Source organism: Bubalus bubalis, chromosome 6 (genome assembly GCF_019923935.1).
Source record: "Bubalus bubalis isolate 160015118507 breed Murrah chromosome 6, NDDB_SH_1, whole genome shotgun sequence".
Lineage (NCBI taxonomy): Eukaryota > Metazoa > Chordata > Mammalia > Artiodactyla > Bovidae > Bubalus > Bubalus bubalis.
The window spans coordinates 99483929-99502733 of record NC_059162.1 but is presented as its reverse complement, the minus strand read 5'-3'; the positions used below and the strand labels follow the sequence as shown (position 1 = coordinate 99502733).

At 46.1% G+C, this 18805-nt stretch overlaps 2 protein-coding genes and 1 long non-coding RNA gene across 6 annotated transcripts in view; 2 read left to right on the top strand and 1 right to left on the bottom strand.

The window, feature by feature from the left end:
- RAD54L (RAD54 like) overlaps positions 1-498 on the top strand; it is a 26486-nt gene extending 25988 nt beyond the window's left edge. For all 3 annotated transcript variants that reach the window (XM_044945059.2, XM_006052529.4, XM_044945060.2), the window contains one exon: positions 97-498. In XM_044945059.2, the coding sequence (XP_044800994.1) occupies positions 97-310 (214 nt within the window). In that variant the 3' untranslated portion in view covers positions 311-498. The remainder of the gene's footprint in view (positions 1-96) is intronic.
- On the bottom strand, positions 424-18805 carry LRRC41 (leucine rich repeat containing 41). 2 transcript variants are annotated; one of them, XM_025288813.3, is made up of 10 exons: positions 18555-18805; positions 14680-14766; positions 13827-13897; positions 6552-7695; positions 3488-3748; positions 2368-2532; positions 2177-2275; positions 1511-1633; positions 1211-1286; positions 424-1118 (listed from the first exon to the last, which is right to left on the bottom strand). In XM_025288813.3, the coding sequence occupies exons 1-10, from the start codon at positions 18751-18753 to the stop codon at positions 899-901; spliced, it is 2445 nt and encodes an 814-aa protein (XP_025144598.1). In that variant the 5' UTR covers positions 18754-18805; the 3' UTR covers positions 424-898. The 2 variants fall into 2 exon arrangements, with proteins under 2 accessions (XP_025144598.1, XP_025144599.1); XM_025288814.3 differs by lacking the exon at positions 18555-18805 and adding an exon at positions 16359-18534.
- On the top strand, positions 7695-12839 carry LOC123334127. The gene is made up of 2 exons (XR_006641225.1): positions 7695-10074; positions 12414-12839. It is a non-coding gene; the product is annotated as an uncharacterized LOC123334127 (long non-coding RNA).

Here is an 18805-nt window from a genome sequence, read left to right as displayed (position 1 = left end):
GTGAGTGGGGTGCCCCTGCTGGCCATTCTCTCTGAACACCCTACACAGCATGGAGCTGGGCCCCACAGTAACCACACTTCTGTCCTCTGCCCCCAGGTTGCGCTGCCGGCGCTGCGTCAACAACCACCAGGTCTGGCCACCCCATGACGGTTCTGACTGCACCTCAGACCTGGCTCAGTGGAACCACAGCACTGATAAGCGGGGGCTCAAGGATGAGGTACTCCAGGCTGCTTGGGATGCTGCCTCCACTGCCATCACCTTTGTCTTCCACCAGCGTTCCCATGAGGAGCAGCGGGGCCTCCACCTTTAACCAGCTGGTCTGGTGTGTAGCTGTTAGAGGAAAGAGATGGGGAAAGGGGACTCCCTGCCCAATAGGGCACTGTTGTATTTTGTTCTCTGAGAGAAAAATCAAGAAGGGCTGCATGATGTTTGCCCAAAATTTATTTTATAAGAAAAATTTTGGTTAAAAAAAAGAAAGGAATAAAGGTATGAAAGGGACTGAGGCCTGGAAGCAGCATGGTAAGCCCAGCAGAGAGGAGAGGCCTGGTAATGGGCACTCCTATCCTTCACTAAAGCCTGGGTACCTGCTTGAGAAAGGAAAGCAGGAACCCTGGGGCAGGGAAGGGGACGGGGGCTGTCCTCAGTGATTGATGACCACTGAAACCTCCCGGCCCAGGGTACTGGGTAAGGAACCCAAAGGCTCCAAACCCAGGTGTGGGAATGCCTTTGCTGGGCCCCATCAAGGCCTCCAGGACCTCAGTGCAAGGGAAAAAGGAAAAAAGAGAAAAAAGGTAGCAGAAAGAGAAAGACAGAATTGGTGCTGGGAGTTCTGGGCAGCCCATGCCTCAGCCCCTGCAAGCTGATGGTACTGAGCATGGGCCTGTGAGGCATGGGCCCATCACATGGTGCTGACATAATCTGCGAAGGCTTGCGATGAGTCCCACGAGTCGCTAACCACATGGCAGGTGGCCCGGAGCCGCCGGATGGCTTCCCTGGCTGTGACTGCATCCTGGTCCAGCCAGTTCTGGAAGAGGCGCAGGTGACCAAAGGCCCCACGGCCCCAGCGCTCCAGCCGCTTGGCGAACTCCAGAAGCCCATCTGGCTTGATGCAGTTGGAACTGGTAGGGGTGAGGATCAGAAACCCAGAAATCAATCCCTGGTCTGTGTCCCTACAGCTTTATCCCTTGTCATTCCCCACCCCCATGGGTACCTGATATCCAGCTGACAGAGAGAGGAGGATGAATCTTCCGAGAAAACATCTGCCAGGGCCAGTAGGCCAGCATTCCCTGGGGAGATGGGGAGAAATGCTCATCACCTTTACCCCAGAATAGGAAACAAAGGTATCCCAACCCAATTCTGGCTGGAGAGAAGCCCAGTCTCCTAAAGCTCCAGCACAACTGTATCCCAACCCCTGTCTTCCCAGTGGAGAGGTATGTGCCTTCACCCACTGAGTTTCTAGGTCAGAGGACTGGCTCCTTCCCCCTCTCCCTCCTCAGGGCCCTGTCCCCACCCAGGCGGTTCCCTGGCAGTCGGAGGCCCTTCAGTGTGGAGTTGCCCTTCATAGCAGCAACCATCTCGGGCAGAAATTGGGCTGGGCGCTTCTCAAACAGACGGCAGAAGGAGAAGGTAATCTCTGTAAAGAAAAATTGGAACAAGTTCTGGTGGCAGCCTGAGAACTGGTGCTGTCCCACCTGTCCCCAGGGCCTTAAAAAGGGTTATAAGCATTTTATAGAGTCCCAGGAGAAAATAATTTGTCCAAACCCTCAAGCAAGGTTGCAACTAAGTCAGGATTCAAACCAGAGACTGAGCCTATGTGGAGACTCTCTAGATGGACAGTTCTCCATTCACTTCCTTTTATGCAGGGGTGGACATTAGTGACAAGTCTATGAGGGGGGCCTGATAGCACATTTATCCCTTCCCACCACCATCATTTCTGTCAGCTAGTGGAAGGTAAGAATACTTTTAGGTGAGGTAATTTACAAGTGAATAATTTCCCATGTTTAGTATAGGAATGGTTAGGTTGGGGACCATCTAGAAGGAAGGTGATGCAGGTTCTATAATTTTAGTTATGAGGATGTAAGACTAAGAAAAGAACGGTGGCTTGTTGATTCAGTGAGACCGTGGCAATTCTGCAGTGAGGACCAATGAGTCCCTGGGTTCTAGATGAAGAACTTACCTTGAAGAGTCAGATTCTGTAGCAAAAAGAGCACCTCACTCTGACAGTCAGCCAGATTCATGTCGTGGAAGCTCAGCCTCTTTAGGGTTAGGTTATACTCTGGATTGGGAGAAAGTTCATGGACCTTAGCTTTCCCAAAGAACAAAGTCCCCTTCTATTCTCTTCCCTTTATCATTCTAGCTGGATCATACCTTTGAGTGTCTGCAACACAAGCCCAAAATCTTGGGGAGATGCAAAGGTGGCACTATCCAGGGACAATTGCTGCAGAGAACCTGAGGCCTTCAGTACAGAGCAGAGCAGTGGGGCTGGCTGGGCTCCCCGTGGAAATCCCATCTCCAGCTGTTCCAGGCAGTTTTCTGGATATGGTAGGAAGAGAAGATTCCAACTGGTCATATCTACTTCACTCCCATTGCAGGTCTCACCCTGTCCTTAAGGGATTCACTGAAAAATCATTTATTCATCTACTTGTCCTTGAGTGCCTATATATGCTGGCAGGATGCTAATACACAGTTTAGTCCTTGCCCTTAACGGTGCTTTTAATCCAAGAAGACTACTCAGACACAAGTATAATAAAAGAGTATGCACCATGGTGGGCTCAAGTGGCACAAGTGGTAGAGAACCTGCCTGCCAATACAGGAGACATAAGAGACGTGGGTTTGATCCCAGGATTGGGAAGATCCCCTGGAGAAGGAAATGGCTACCTACTCCAATATTTTTGCCTGGAGAATCCCATGGACACAGGAGCCTGGTGGGCTGCAGTCCATGGGAGTCACAAAGAATCAGACATGACTGAAGCAACTTAGCATATGCAGAATGGTGGGATATGAGACACGTAGGAACTAAAAGAACATATAGCATGGGGACCCATCAGTTTGGTTCTTGGTTCAGACTCCTTTCTGGAGTGGATGTGCCAGTGACTCCCTACTAGGCTAGTGTTGGTCTGAGATCTATCCAACCCATGGTTATCTTTAAAACTGAAATTCACTCAGCTGTGTCCCAAGTCTTTGTGACCCCATGGACTCTACAGTCCATAGAATTCTCCAGGCCAGAATACTGGAGTGGGTAGCCTTCCCTTCTCCAGGGGATCTTCCCAACCCAGGGATCAAACCCAGGTCTCCCACATTGCAGGAGGATTCTTTACCACCTGAACCACCAGGTAAGCCCATCTTTAAGATTAGCAGGCTCTAAAGGGAACAAATTATAGATAGCCAAGAATGTGGTGGTTTAGAGACCTGGATTAGAAACCTTTTGCCTGGCCCACACAAACACACCTGCACATTTGTGAGGAAATACACGCACACAATGCTTCACCTGGTATCTCCTCATCCCCAATTATGTTGCTAGGGGGCCCTGCATTCCCAGGCACAGCTGGGTTGTCCCTCTGGCTGGGGTGGTCCACACGGATAGAGAGGACCCGCAGCAGGGGCAGGGCTCGCACAATGGCACGTGTCAGCTCCAGGATGGGCAGTGGTGAGAACAGGTCACTGAGATGCAGGGCACGGAGGCGGCATCCAGCCTGGACTGACAGGGCCCGCAGGCTGTCCAGTAGACGGAAGATATTAGAACCCAGGCCTATGGCAGGAAAGACATTAGGTCAATCGTGGGAGTTACATCAGGGATAACATTCAGAGACAACTTCAGATATTGATTAAACTACCAAATCTGAGCTCTGGATCAGATTATTTTCAATGATTCTCAATTATTCATCCATTGTCTTGCTTTTTCCTCAGGTAACCAGCCGACTGGTGTCTACTCTACTGGGTCATACCCTCAAGCATCAGTCAGGCCAGAGTCACAAAACATGATAGAATGTGGGGCAGCATGTGGTTGCTAGCTGAATGATGGACCTAAACAGTACAGACCTCTGGACTTTTCCTGTAGGTCATGGGTAACATCTAAAACTAAGCTGGAGAATGACAGTGATCCAACAGGGAATACTTTAAAAGGGTCACTGGGTGGGAATGGGGCAGAAAACCATATCTCACAGAAGGGAGTAGTAGAATCCAGAAAGTTTAGGGTAATTAATGCCACAAAGCAAATAATTCTGTGGAAGCTACACACCTTTATCTCTGGACTGAGCAGGCTCCTGTTGGTTCATTTAAACCTTAACTATTAACTAGCCCTGGTAAATAGTTTTTTTTTTTTTTTTGCTAGATAAGTCATGAGCAGCAGATCTTGTTCCTACCTGATAACAAAAGCATGGGATGAGAACTGGGGAAGTAAGAGTATTGTGAAAATAAAAGGATGGCTACTTAGCACCCAGGCTAGCTTATATCAGTAAAGACTTTCCAGGCAGGTCCTAAACATAAAAGAAGCTAAAAGGTGGAAGAACAGTGACTGGCAGAGTGTATTTTGCATATATCAAGACCTGAAGGAGAAAGCAGGTGCCAAGAACTGAAAAATTCTCAATTTGGCAGGTGTGTGAAGTGTAAGGGAGGGAAGTATTCAACTATAAAGGTGAGCAGGGATAAGAACATGAATGACCCTGTAAGTAAAACTTAAAAGTAGGTGACAAGAAGCCACTGAATTTTTTTTTTTTTTTTTGCCACTGAATTTTTAAATGAATGAGTTACAGATTTGCACTTTGAAATTACTTTGATTGTGGCATAAACAACTATGGTGAGTATGGACGAACTGCTGAAATGATGAATCCAGGTGAGAAGTAATGATAATCTGAATTAAGGATGTGGAGATAAGTGATTCTGAGATTGTAAAGATACAATTTGTATCTTTAATATATGTGGAGTAAGAGATCTTTAATGTATGTGGAGTAAGAATCCAGGTTTCTTTTGGGCAACTGAATCATCTGTGATGTCACTGAGAACAGAAGGAAGAAAATGAATTCAGCTTGGGGAATGTGGTTTATAAATACTGTGATTCCTAGTTGTCAGATGGAAAAACTGGTCTGGAGTTAAGATATGTGCTAATGTCAAAATGGGGGTGTCTTGAGCATGGTTGGCCTTTGAAATCAAGGAAATGGACAAAATTGTCCAGGAAATGTAAAGTGGGAGAGCTTTGAGAAACTCTGAATATTAGGGCAAATAATGTCCAGAAAGGGAGAAAAAGAAAATTTTTGAGGTTAGAAGTGAGACTATTACATGAAGAAAATGCAGAATAGTAGATGTCAAGAATATGAGGACTAAAAAGTATATACTGGACTTAGCAACACAGATAACCTTGGTCACCTCTAGGTCCACAATGCAGTAGAAGGAGTGTAAGCAAGGCTGAAGTGGCTGTGAGAAGAAGAAAGCACAGATAACTCTTAAGGTTGTCTATGAAGGGCAGGAGAGAATAGGACAGTAGTTCATAAGTAGAATATATGGAGGAGATACGGTGGTAGTTTTTGGTGGATACCTGATCCAGAGGAGAGAGGCAGCATTAAGTAGTTGGTGCTTTAAAAGCATGAGTTCTGGAGCCAGGTCACCTGGGTTTGAATTCTAGGTCTATAACCTATCGACATCCTGGGCAAGTCACTTGGCTTCACAATTTTAAGGATTAAACCAGTTTTAAGAATATTTAAAGTATGTCAGGCACATAATAGGCAGTATATAAAAGTTCTTATTAAGGCATTTGAAAAACAGTTTTCCTAGGGAGGTGAGTGTATGGATCCAGAGCACAAGCAGATGAGTTAGCCTTAGACAGGACAGCCATTTATCCCACTGTGATGAAAAGAGTGCAAATGCAGAAGTTTATAGGCTGGTTAACAAATTGAAGGAGTTCATGTGTGATGGCTTCTATTTTCTCTGTCAAGCAGGTGAGATTTGCTAAGAAAGGAAAAGAGGAAAGGATTTGGAAGTAGTAGAGTTAGGAATGGAGCTGACATTGCAAACAGGGTTCATATGAAGTTGATGACCAGGAATGTATACGGTACACTAATCTGCAATTGTGTGACTTTAGCAGCATTCAGCAACATAGGTAGATTCCTGGGTTTAGTCAGAACTGAAGTTTGGCTAGTTGGGCACAACAAGGTGGGCAAGACCTAAGGACTGTTAGGCAGGTTGCTGGTCTGATCTTTAAAAAAAAAAAAGTGTCCCACATCTTTTTGTACAGCTCCTTTGATATGATAGGTAAGATACAACCTCAGCCCTCTCCTTGGGCCTATATACATTATACTCTCCCACCTGCCCTTGGTTAGCCTACCATATCCAAAGTAGACTCTTGAGATTCTCACTGCTCCTCAGGAACCCCTGCTTCCAACTAGATCAAGCCATAGACCATATATCCATCTTCTGTAGCACTGAGTCTGCCACTCTATTCCCTGAGGTGGGTAGGGCCACATCTCTGGCTTCCTGATCATATCCCCTATTCCCCCTGACAGGGTTGGGCACAGCTGGTGCTGCTGGGAAACCAAATCTCAGCCCTCCAGGGCACTCACCATTATAGGAGAGTGTGAGGCTCTCCAGAGACACCCAGGAGCTCAGCAGGTGGCACAGTGTCAGAGCCGCCTCTGTGGAGAGTGGAACTGTGAAAAGCTCCAAGGTGGAAATGCTGCGGAATCGTTGGGAGGCTTCCAGTGCTGGAAGCCCCAGGCAGCTGGGATCTGATCCATCCAAAGCTCCACAAGCCACTTCTCCAATCTCCATCTCTTCCCCATCCTCTTTCTCACCCGCCACAATGAAAACAAAGTCATACAGGTCTTCAGATTCTGCGCCACACCCCTGACGGGTGCGAGCACCCTTCTTCCCTGCAGCTCGCTTAAAACGCTTTAGGGGCTTAGGCTGTGGGGCTGAGCTGGCTGGAGCCCGTTTAGATGAGGATGTGGAAGAGGAAGCAGAGGCAGAGGAGGTGGTGGCTGGAGCAGAAGGTGGGCGTTTGGTGCCAGGAGCCTCATGGGAGGTGGCTGGAGGGAGGGGCTCCCTCTTAGAGTCTGTGCCGCCTGCTGTCAGGCTCTCCTGTGTGCTCCGGCGTGTTACCCGAGTGGCAGGTGCAGCTCTGGCCGTCTGCTTGGCTTCACTCTTACGCCGGGAGGCCATCAGAGCTGCAGCACATCGCTCAGCAGCATCTCGGCGAGGCCGGCGTGAGCCCAGCAAAAGGGACCCTTCATCTCGGGATGGGGCCCGGCCTCGGGAGGCCTCTCCACAGAGGCGGCAGGGCGGACCACCAGGGCCTGGCTGCCAGAAGCCAGCACTCATGGTGAGGATAAGAATGAAAAGGGCTGACTCTGGCACAGGCCAGGAGTACAGCGACACCTGGCTGACAGCCCCATGGTGAATAAGCTGATGTAACAGCTGCCGAAGTGACTGCTGAGCAGCCACATCGGAGAACAGCAAGTGGCGGAACTTAAGAGTGTGCAGGGAACTGGCCAGGGTCTCCAGAACCCTGCGGTTGGGCTCGGCCACCAGCTCAGTTGCACCCTGCAGCATGTTGCAGATGGTGAGTTGCCGGACGTGGCGGGAGCTATGCAGGAGAGGTGAGAAGCGCTGGTCACAAAGACGCCTGTCAGAAGACACATCAATGGTCCCACGTAGAACATGGGAAAAAAAGGCCTCCATAAACTTGGCTCGCCAACAGGTCACGCTCTGAAAAGCAGAGAACATTCCAGACAGCTGTGATACTAAGTGCTACCCACGGGATACAGTTTCCTTCCAATAGCTAGCTGTTTACTAAGCCAGGTAATGTTCTAAATAACATGCAAGTTCATTTAATCCTCACGTCTTTGAGGTATATATTACTATTAGATCCAATTTAAAGGTAAGAAAAACAAGGCACAAATGTCATTGCCTGTGGTTACATAATTAAGTGGTAGGATTAAGATTTGAAACTCAGGAGGGAATTCCTTGGCAGTCCAGTGGTTAGGACTCTGAGCTTTCACTGCCTATGGCCCAGGTTCAATACCTGGTTGGGGAGTAAGAATTCCACAGGCTGTGTGGTACAGCAAAAAACAAAACCTGAACCCAGGAAATTTGGTTCCAGAGACAATTTTGCCAAAATGTCCCTCAAGTGAAATACTTCTGTTATATCACCTTTGTTTTTAGAATCTGATCCTACCTTTTCATTCTTATTGCTGCCACCTTTGTTCAGCCCCTTATTACCTAACACCTGGTACTTCATTAGCTTCCTGATTGCTCTCCTTGTTTCCCTTCCCAAACTTTTACACAAGTCCACTGGGTTTAATCTTTGTGTTCAAAAACAACTCTGATTACACTATTCTCCAATACCCCTATTGAGTCCCCACTGCCAAGGGGATCAGGGCAGCAGCACATTTAAAGTTCCTCAGCCTGGCAGGGAAAGCTGTCCACAATATGGGCTCTGCCTACTGGAGAAGCTGTATCTCCCACTTGCTCAGGAAAGCTCTGCTTTGGCAAAACTGGTCACCTCATGGACCCAAACCTGCCTTTGTCCCTTCCTACATCTGCCAGAAATGCTCTCCACTGCCCAAACAGACTTCCTGAAAGGACCTATCAACATTTTGCTCTTTGAGGCCGTTCATTTCTCCCTAAAATTGTAGATCTCACTGACTGCTCTCCCCCACTCCTACTCAACCTCCTACTTTTGGAACTCATACTCGACTATTCATGTCTTTAGACAATGGTAAATAGGTCTCATGGTATTGTCACTCTGCCTGTGCATCATGTCTCATCCCAACCAGATAAATTCCTGGAGAGGAGGGACCAAGTCTTAGTTTTCTCCAAGGCCATACTTGGATATGAGGTTTCAACAGTCTACTCTGATACATTCAGGAGAACTCTAAACACAAGTGATTTTTAACCTTTGGAATACATCAAATTTACTGGGGACTTTTTCTCCAAAATTCATATGCCGTGTACCCAGACTTGGTGATTACATCTGAGGTAAGATGCAAGCATCTTTATTTTCAAATCTCCCCCCAAATAATTCTGATACATGTATCAGAGATTAGGAACTACTGCTACCTACCTCAAAAGGACCTGCCTACCTCAAAAGGCAAATACTGTAAATCCCCATTCTCTCCTAAGGTGCATGGAAAGTCTGATGACTGAAAAGTGCCAGCTCTGCGACATACTCAACCTCTTCATTTGTAAAATGTGGATAATATCACCTTCACAGGTTTGTTGTAAAGATCGAACTGGAGACTGTAAATGTAAATTCAAGCACTTTATAAACTGTAAAATATAAAATGTAACTTTACTGTTAATGATAATTACCCTACATGGGAAATGGACTTAATGGAGGCAAAGCCTGTTAAGCAGGGTGCTTATTCAGCCTGAAGCAGAGGTAGTAGGGGCCTGAGGTTCCTCAAATCTAAAAATAAGACACTTCTTTTGGCTTCTACCCTACCTCCGTGCATTCCTCCTACCAGACTGACCCTCAAAAGAGGTTCTTGTCAGGAGCTAGGCTCCTATTCTCGGGCAAAAGTGTCATTCCCTTGGCTTGAGCTGTTTCCTGAGAACGCTGTAATAATCATGAATGACTTCATGTTTGAGCTAACTGGATGGCACCAATAAGAAAGACCCCTCCAGCAGCAGTGTGGGGGCATGAGGGAAGCAGGAAAAAATACCTGGTAACCAAATCTCTACTTAGCCTTAATAGAAGTAAAGAAGGTATTCCTGAATCCTTCAATCCATCCTCACTCAACACATTTTTCACACATTGCTGGCCCACACAATCTTAAAAGATGCTTGCAGGTAACCCCAGCAAGGCTTTAACTTCACAAGTGAAGTAGATGGTTACTATGAGATCTGGGGCTAAGATAACAGACAAATGTGAAAATTAAGGTGTAAGTTTCCAACTATAAGGCATGTGGAATATGAACTGTAGATAACTAAATACTTGGGTTTTTCAGACATTTTATTGGTTCATGAAGACAATGGGAGAGAATACTTGAAACTGGAACACCTCAGACCTGTGATAACCAGTGAAAGCAACGTGACAGTGATTAAGAGCATTTCCTCCAGGGCCAGGCTGCCACAACTGGATAGGTTTGTCATTCACAAACTGAAACTTTTAGGCAAATCACTTTTACTCTTTCTGTGTGTTTCATCATATATAAACTGAGGAAGATAACTATACCTACATGACAGAATTATGAGAATCAAATGTGTAAAAAAATTAGCTGACAACTAATGCATAGATAGCAACTCACTGTCACTTTTATTAATGCATAGATAGCAACTCACTGTCACTTTATTCCATCACCAGCTTGTACAAGATTCTGTGCTAAAATTTCAAAGCTGAAAAATAACCTGAGAGATCTAGTAGTCCAAGCCACTCATTTTGTGGACTTGTACACTATAGTTCAGACAATGCAAAGTAATTTGAATATTTTCTTTTGGGAAATGACACCATCAAAGAGGTGAAGTGGCATTTGCTTACCAACACAACTAATCCTTGGCCCATCCACAATGGGCTGGTAGCTCGGGTACTGGTCAGGAAGAAATGTGTGTACAAACCAGGGAGAGCTAAATATTTTCTTATACTAAACTTTTAGAGCCATACTCAAACTATATATTGTCCATTGTTTTTCTGATAACAGGAATAGTTTATGGAAGCAAATCAAAAATCACGTGTAAAACTTTTTGGAGTGTATATGTTACAAGCCATAGGTATTTGTGTTTATAACACAGAGACAATTCTGAACAGTTTCAAATTCTGGGCTTAAAAAAAAAAAAAGACTATACCACCACATCATTAAACATTTTTACCACTATTTAAATATTTAGAAATATTTAAATATTTCTAGAATGACTTTATTAATAATTTTGAAAATATAGATGTGCTATGTTTAATGTCTATATTATTGAATACTTAAATTGTTTATAACTTTGCTATAATGAACATCTGGAAATAAATCTTCATGAGTATCTCAGTTTTTATATACCATAAAATATAATTTTAGTTGAAGAATTTGAGCATTTTTTAAAGACTCTTGACAGTTATCACCAGATTACCCACCAAGAAAGTTGTAGCATTTCTGCTCCTGCCAACAACATATTAAAATGCAAGTTCTGCCCACCCCTGGAATTATCTTTTAAAGAGGTAGAATTTTACTTTCCCATTTTTTATTATTAATGAAATTGAACATTTTAAAAATTTATTGGAAATTTTTGTATACTTTGTGACTTATCCAAATCTTTATTCATTTTACTGTTTGCTTTTGTCTTATTCTCTGTATCCTTTTATTTTGCAAATATTGGTGCAAACATTCATAATTTCCTAGTTTATGCACCTTTTAAATTGTGTTTGGGCTTCCCTGGTGGCTCAGACCAATAAAGAATCTGCCTGCAAAGACCTGGGTTCCATCCCCCTGGGTTGGGAAGATCCTCTGGAGAAAGAAATGGTAACCCACTCCAGTATTCTTGGCCTGGAAGAATCTTTCACTAAATTGTATTTATAGTGTTGGCATTTTATGTGGCCAAATGTGTCTGTATATTTTTTTCTTATTGTTCTACCCATTTATTAGCACTCTCTACTCTGAGACTAGATAACCAGTCACCTTTATTTTTAAAATTGTTTTGTGCTTTTACTTTTTACAAAGTAATCTGTAGTATAAATTTATTTATTATAATTGGAGGCTAATTACAATATTGTATTGGTTTTGCATATAGAAACTGAATATACTGTAAAGTGAAGTTTTTTTTTAATTTTAAATTTATCTTTTAATTGAAGAACAATTGCTTTACAGAATTGTGTTGGTTTCTGCCAAACAAGACTCTTTTAACTATTTTTTCCAAATGGTTAACCAATCACTACAGAACCATTTATTGAATAATCCTTTATTTCTTCATTGCTTTGTTTCCAGAATATCTCTTTTATTCTACAGATCTCTTAATATACACATATATTAGTACTACATAGTTTGAAATATTATTGCTTTATAATAGGGCTATGTCTATCTTGCTCACCACTGTATACTTAGAACCTAGCATAGTGCCTGGAACTGTACAGTCACTTAATAACTGTTTAATTATGAATGAAGTGAAAAGTGGGAAGTGGAAGAAGACACCCTCTGAAATGGATATGTTCCAAGTTAAGACCTTTGTGTAGGTGACTGTGAGGCCATCAGGCCTGGGGCTTCCTAAATATTCTGAAATACTCTGAGACAAGGAAACAGCTAACAAACAGACATTTCTTTCCAGGAAGCTTGAGATAATGGTGGAGAAAGCTTTCTCAAAGAGAAAGATACTACAATCTCCATCACTTCCTAGTCAACCATACTACCTGGGAAACACTGTGACAAAGTAAATCATGTTTCTTTAAAGACTGCAGAAAGCTATTTCCACTTTCTAACATTCTTGTGTCCACTTCTCTTCCTCTTAAGGCCTAAATCCTGTACATAATGCCTGATGATTTCGTTGGGCCTCAGTGTCTGTGCTGAACGGCAGGGATTGCATCTAGATCTGGAAGTGGGAAGCTAAAGGAGCTGAATGTTACTGAACCTAGTGTATACTCACAAAATAAATCTGCAGTTCCTGATAAGAGCTTGTTATCTTGTCATCTGGCCTCATTCACCATCTAACACCCAATTCAAATGATTACTTCCTAGGAAAGACTTTCTTGTTCTCTTTTCTTTCAACCTCCTTGCTACACTCAGTCATACGACTTGCCCTGCCATACATGATGTATTTGTTTGCAGATTTCCCCAGTAAACTGATAGTTTCTCAAGACTAGGGATTATGGCTGTACTTAAAATATTTAGCATAATACATGGTATGTGGTAAGCTGGAGTAAATGTTTATTGAAATTAGTCTGTCCTGTCACCTGATTACACAGCAGCAACAGAGATGAGAGCTCCATTGAGTTATATCTGAACCAATGAATAACAGAATCTTAGGGCTAAGAGGAGTCCTAAAAGTCATCTTGTCCAACATCTCCAACAATGCTGAATTTCTTTTACAATACCCTTGTGTCAGGTGGTTATCTAGACTCTATAAACACTTAGTGATGGGAAGCTTATTACCTTTGGAATTAGCTTGTTTCATCACCAATAAGTGCAGTTTAAAAATTCTACATTCAGCTTAGCAAAAAGTTATCTTCCTTTAGCTTCCACTCAGAACAAACCTATTAATCCCTCTTTCAGATATTTCAAGACAGTTCATATTGCTCAAGTCTTCTTTTTTCAGGAAAAATATCTCCAGTCTTCCAAATGTGACTCACAAGATGTGGCTTTGACTTCTTTCTCCATACTCCAGAGATAGCCTGACCACTGCAGAGTCAAGCAGGTCTATCATCCCCCATGTCCTTCAGTCTACATTATAGTTACATTAGTTCACATAGTTCAGGATACAGTCATTATATGAGTGGTTTCAGCACACTGCAGACTAAACCCCCTTAATCTTTTTTATACTAGCTGCTGCTAAGCCAGACCCCTCTACCCACTACCCTGAGGTCATGAAATTGGAATTTTTTAGACTCAAGAGTTGGTTTATTCTGTTCAATTTCATCCTGTTAGGTTTGACCATTGTTCCAGCCCTATCAAGACCTGAATCCAGGTTCTGCCATCCAATATAATCACTATCTTTCCCTGTTTTATGTCACCTGCAAACATGGTGAACAAGTCAGTCAGTGACAAATGTTAAACAGGAAAGAACTTTGTGACAAGCCCTTGGAGCCGTCTTCTCAAATTCATCCCATGCCTGCCCCTGCGCTTTACCAGTACCCAGCTTGTGTCTGTGTGCTATTCCTGCTTTCACCATGTAGTGAGGCCAGAGCTTGACCTGGTGCCTTAACTTACTTCCAAACTGGAAGGCCTTGTCTTCATCAGCTCATCCCATAGTCGGCGCCAAATGGCCTGAGTGGACAGGCCTGTAGAGAGAAATAACACATTTACTTGGCTGCTCCTTGGTCTCCATGACTGAAGTACATCAGCCTTTTAATGTCCTTTTCTGGGTTTACAGGAGCAATATGGCAGACTGGTAAAGAGCACTGGCTCTAAAGACAGACTGTTTAGGTTTAAATACCAGAACAGTCTAGCTGTGTGACCTTGAGCAAATTACTTAATTTTTCTGTACCTCAGTTTCATTATATACAAAATGTAGTTAATAATAGTGATTTTGCAGAATTGATGAAAATATTAAATAAGTTTCTCCAGAGAGAGGGCCTAAGACAATGCTTGAGACAAGGATGAATGTTAGCTGTTAACATGTATTTAATGAGGAGCTTAGGAGGTAGTCTGATAAAATAGAAAAACTAAAATTTCAAAAGATCTGGGCTTGGGAACTCCTTGGCGGTGGAGTGGTTAGGACTAGGTGCTTTCACTGCCAGGGGCTGAGTTCAATCTCTTATTGGGAAACTAAGATCCTCAAGCCATGAGGCAAGACCAAAAATGCCCAAAACAAAAGATGTGTGTTCTACCTGGCTTTGCTCTTAATTGTGGTGTGCTTGTGGTTTCATTTTTATTAGTATAATGGGGATTAAATACTTGTTTTGTGTTTCACAGGACATTGAGAAATCAGATAAGAAAATAGGTGTGAGGGTACTTTTTGAAAAGCATGAAGTTCTATGCAGGTATCAAGTGTCATATTTACCTGAAGAACATCATGGTGCCTTGCTTACAATCACTGAGAAAGAGACAGAAAAACACTCACCTTTCTTGAGGGCAGTTTCCTCAATCCTCTCCAAGTAATATATATTGAGCAGAGGTAAGATGCTTTGAAGTATTGGGCCTGGGAGGGCTACAAAAACCAAACACAAAATTTACTTTTTTCTCCCAGGGTTGCAAGCATTATTTATTCTACTGGAAAGGAAAACAGAAAGACTTCTCACTTGACAAGTAGAAATCTTTAGACGCTAACCTAAGTCTAATTCAAACTGGTCCACTTATCTTCAGACACTTAGTTTGCAGCGGGAATTTCAGAGGCATGCACATCTTCAAGGGTGAGATAATCCCACAAAGCAAGCAGATGGGCTCATTTAGGAGCTGGCAGTTCACTTCTGCCCAAGCATAATGAACCATTCTGCACTTAAAAGGTCCTACTGAATATGTGTGATTAAAAAAAGTCTTTTATAATCTGAGCCCTACTAACTTCTCCAGCTCCCTGCTTTGCCCCCTATACTTCAGTCATACTAAACTACCTTTTTTCATTTACCTACCTCCCTGCTTTCTGCCTCTGTGCCTTTGTTATGCTGTTCTCTCCATCAGGAATGCTCTTGCCATTTTCAGCATATCAACTACTCATCTTTCATGTATCACATGCCCTTTACTAAGCCTTTTCTGGATTCCCTTCTCAGTCTTCCAGACTGGCCACTTCCATCCTTTGGGCTCCCACTGTACCCTGAACTAGTACTTTCCTATGGCGAATAGAAATAATTAGGTTCTAAACCCTTAATTCAATATATCTTAAAAACAAAACTCGCTCTTGCTAACTTCCCTAGATCTGAGAGGCATTATAATATTGTGGCTAAATGGTATAGTCTCTAGAGTTGGGACAAATCTGGGTGAAATGCTGATTGTATCACTTAATTATGAATTCATGGACAAATTAATGTCTTTGAGCCTCAATTTCCTTAATTTTAAAATGGAGATAATAATAACTACCTCTTAAGATTGTTGTGAAAATTAAAGAAGACCATATTTGTAGACTTGAAGAGACCAGACTTGAAGACTGTTGCTGGCCATAATTTCACTAACCTTTAGCTATTATTATTCCTATTCTGTCAAAAGCTTCTCTGTTCTGCCAAGAACAAGTTTTAAGATCTTGATACCTAAGGAAATTCTTTTAAAACTTACATTCCAGGATCTTTTATCCTTACTTGTGCAGTAACTGAATCCTGATATCCAAGAGCTTAGTACAATTCTTTGTACATAGTAGGGACTCAATGTACCCACTGAAGAAGAGCATTAATTCCGTTTGCTAATATACTAATGAAATCTCTTTACTGCATTCAAGATAAAGTCCAAGTTCCATATCCTGGCATTCAAGGTATAACATACCTGTTCTATTCCTCATTATATCCTTTCCTGCTGGCTCTACTCATTTTCCCTTCTCTCTCCCTACACAAAGAAACGCTAGTGCACTACTTCCAGGAAGGCTTTCTTGGCTGTTAGCCCACACTGAGACCTTGCTCCAAAATAGCACTGCTAGCAGGCCTCTTACTTGGCCCTTCTAAGAGGCCTAACTTGATTCAGCTCTTTCTGTGTGACTGTCCACCTGGGCAAGGCCCATAGGAGCTCTTCCTCCTCTGTCCCTCCAATATGCTCCTCTCTGTATAGCCATCCCCTTTCACAGACATTCTCATCCCCTATTATTCACAAACTCTTCTCTACCTTTCCTCAATCTTCTTAAGCCAGGCTCTTCCTCGCTTCTTTTCGTGTGTGTGTGTCAGTTGTGTCCAACCCTGCAACCCCATGGACTGTAGCCCACCAGGGTCCTCTGTCCACGGAATTTTCCAGACAAGAATACTGGAGTCAGTTGCCATTTCCTCCTCCAGGGGATCTTCCCGACCCAGAGATCGAACCGGAGTCTCTTCTTTTTAGCTCATATCTTTAATGCTTTGCTTTCCCAACTTGGGAACTTCACCCTCAGTCCTAGTCCCTCTTAGTTAGGTTTAGCATTCTAGACGCTCCGGGCTGACACAGCCAGATCCACTGTATCTTCTTCCAAATTCCCCAGGACTTTTCTGAGTCTCCTGTCCAGATCCACTGAGACTTTTCTCCCATTCCCCCTGGGTCAGCTTGACCCTATCCTTTTTAGTTGTTGGTCCAGGGCCTCCACAATCCCCTCCCCCTCACCAGGCCTGAGGACGGCTAACAGCCTTCCCTCACCAGACAAGACACTTGGGCCTCTTCAGGAAGGGTGCCCCACCCCCACTTCACCAAGGGCCTTCCTACATCCTTGGACCTCCTTAACCACTCCACAGCTTTGGGGCTTATTCCTGAAGGTCCAGCTCCCCACATTTCAGGGTCTTTTCTCCACATCGGCCTCCTCAGGGTGTAATCCAAACCCCCCATCCCAGGACCTTAAGCCCCGACTCCTGACCTTACGGGAGGCCTTCCTCAGGCCGTCCTCCAGGCAAAGACACCACCACACTCCCTGAGGCCTACACTAGACCCTTTCACCGCCAGGGCCTAGGGCCTCCTCTCCTGCCACCCGCTCCCCCGTCCCGGGGCCTCCGGCCTGGCCTGAGATCTCCTCACCCAACTTCAGCCCAGGCCTCCGGCCCCACCCCCTCGCTCCAGCAGTCTGTCAGGCCCAAGGCCTCCTAGGCCCAAGCAGGCAGGCCTGCCCCCAGAGCTCTCCCTTTCCTCTCTTTCACACTCACTATCGGTGCCGAGGTCGTCCACTCGCGTTTTCCTCCTCAGCCCCCTGGCTGCCACCAGCAGTACCCACCCCATGGCCGGGCCTCCTCGCGCCCATCCGCCTGCAGGCCTCCCTCCGTTACTCCGCTTGCCCCGCCGCCGCTGTACTGCCAGGCCCCCCGACAGGCTAGTCGGCTGACCGTCCCAGGCCCTCATCCCAGTGCCCCCGGCCACCCGCCTTTGCTACTCAGCCTGGGCGCCCTCAACCCAGGCCGGGCCTGGCGGTCCCGGCCGTTTTCAGGCCCCGGGCCTTCTTTCACTCCACCCGGACCCAGGCCTCCAAGCGGCGCCGCGCCCCCTCCCAGTTCGGGTTCCCCAGGCCCTCGCCGCGCCTGTGGCCTCCGTGGCCCTTCCCGCCTGTCCGTCATTCGCGCCTCAGTCGATTGACCCGCTCCGGGCCTCCCTTCACCCGCTCTCTGGCCCTTCCTCGCCGCTCCGGCCAATCCGAGCGGCCTCCGGCGCTCCGAGTCCTGCCCGTCAGTCAGTCGCTCACTCAGTTTGGTACCCGAGGCCCTGGCCGTCAGTCAGCTCCCTCCAGCCCCGGGCCGTCAGAAAGGCCTCGGCGCCCCGAGCCTTTCGGCCTCTCCCGCAGCCCCATCCCTTCACTCTCCAGTCCGCTGGCTGCCCTGGCCCAGCGGCTTGGCCTCCACAGTCCCGGCCCCCACGGTCTGTCAGGCAGACAGCGGAGGCCGCGCGCCGTCAGTCTGGTTACGTTGCCCTGGGCCTGGCCTCCTGGCCTTAGGCCGGGCCTCCAGGCCTCGGCCCCCGCCCCCAAGTAGCAGTGCCATCCCTGCCCGTCCGTTCGACATCCGAGGTTCTGCAGCCCGACCCAGTCCGAGTGTCACTTCGGTGACCAAGGCCCGGCTAGTCAGTCCTGACTCTTGTCGCCCGGGCTCTGCCCGCTTCACCCCAGACTGGGCCTCCTGGCCTCGCCCCCCGAGCCCCCCAGTCAGGCCGCGGTGCGGGTCCACCTGCCAGTTTGGTCTCCGTCTTTACTGTGCCCAGTCCTGCCAGTCACAGAATTCTTGCTCCGACCCGAAGGTCTGACTTCCAGTGCCCAGAGCTGGGCCTTGCCCCAGGCCTCCTGGCCTCGCCCCCCGCGCCCCCCGGCCGCTGGGCCGCCTCCGTTCGTTGCCAGTGGTAGCCCCTCATCCCGCGACTTACCCCACACCCCGCTTTCCAGAACCCCCATATGGGCGCTCACCGCCCGCCCGCACAGCTCGAACAGGGCGGGGGGAGCGCTGGGGCCCGAGGCCGAGCTCTTCGCTGGCGCCGCCTCCCGGGACGTGGCCTCCATGGTCGTTGCTGCCGCTACCTCACAGAACCAGCAACTCCGGGCGCGCCAGGCCTCGGGCGCCGCCATCTTGGGGAGGTGCGCGAGTCCGCGAGTAGCAGTCTCGGGCCGCCATCTTGAA

Coding starts and splice junctions, on each gene's coding strand:
- LRRC41 (XM_025288813.3), bottom strand. CDS start 18,753: ATGGCGGCGCCCGAGGCCTGGCGCGCCCGGAGTTGCTGGTTCTGTGAG. Junction 7,696..13,826: donor CAAGGCCTTCCAGTTTGGAA/GTAAGTTAAGGC, acceptor TCTGCTTTTCAG/AGCGTGACCTGTTGGCGAGC. Junction 3,749..6,551: donor CCTCACACTCTCCTATAATG/GTGAGTGCCCTG, acceptor TTCCTGCCATAG/GCCTGGGTTCTAATATCTTC.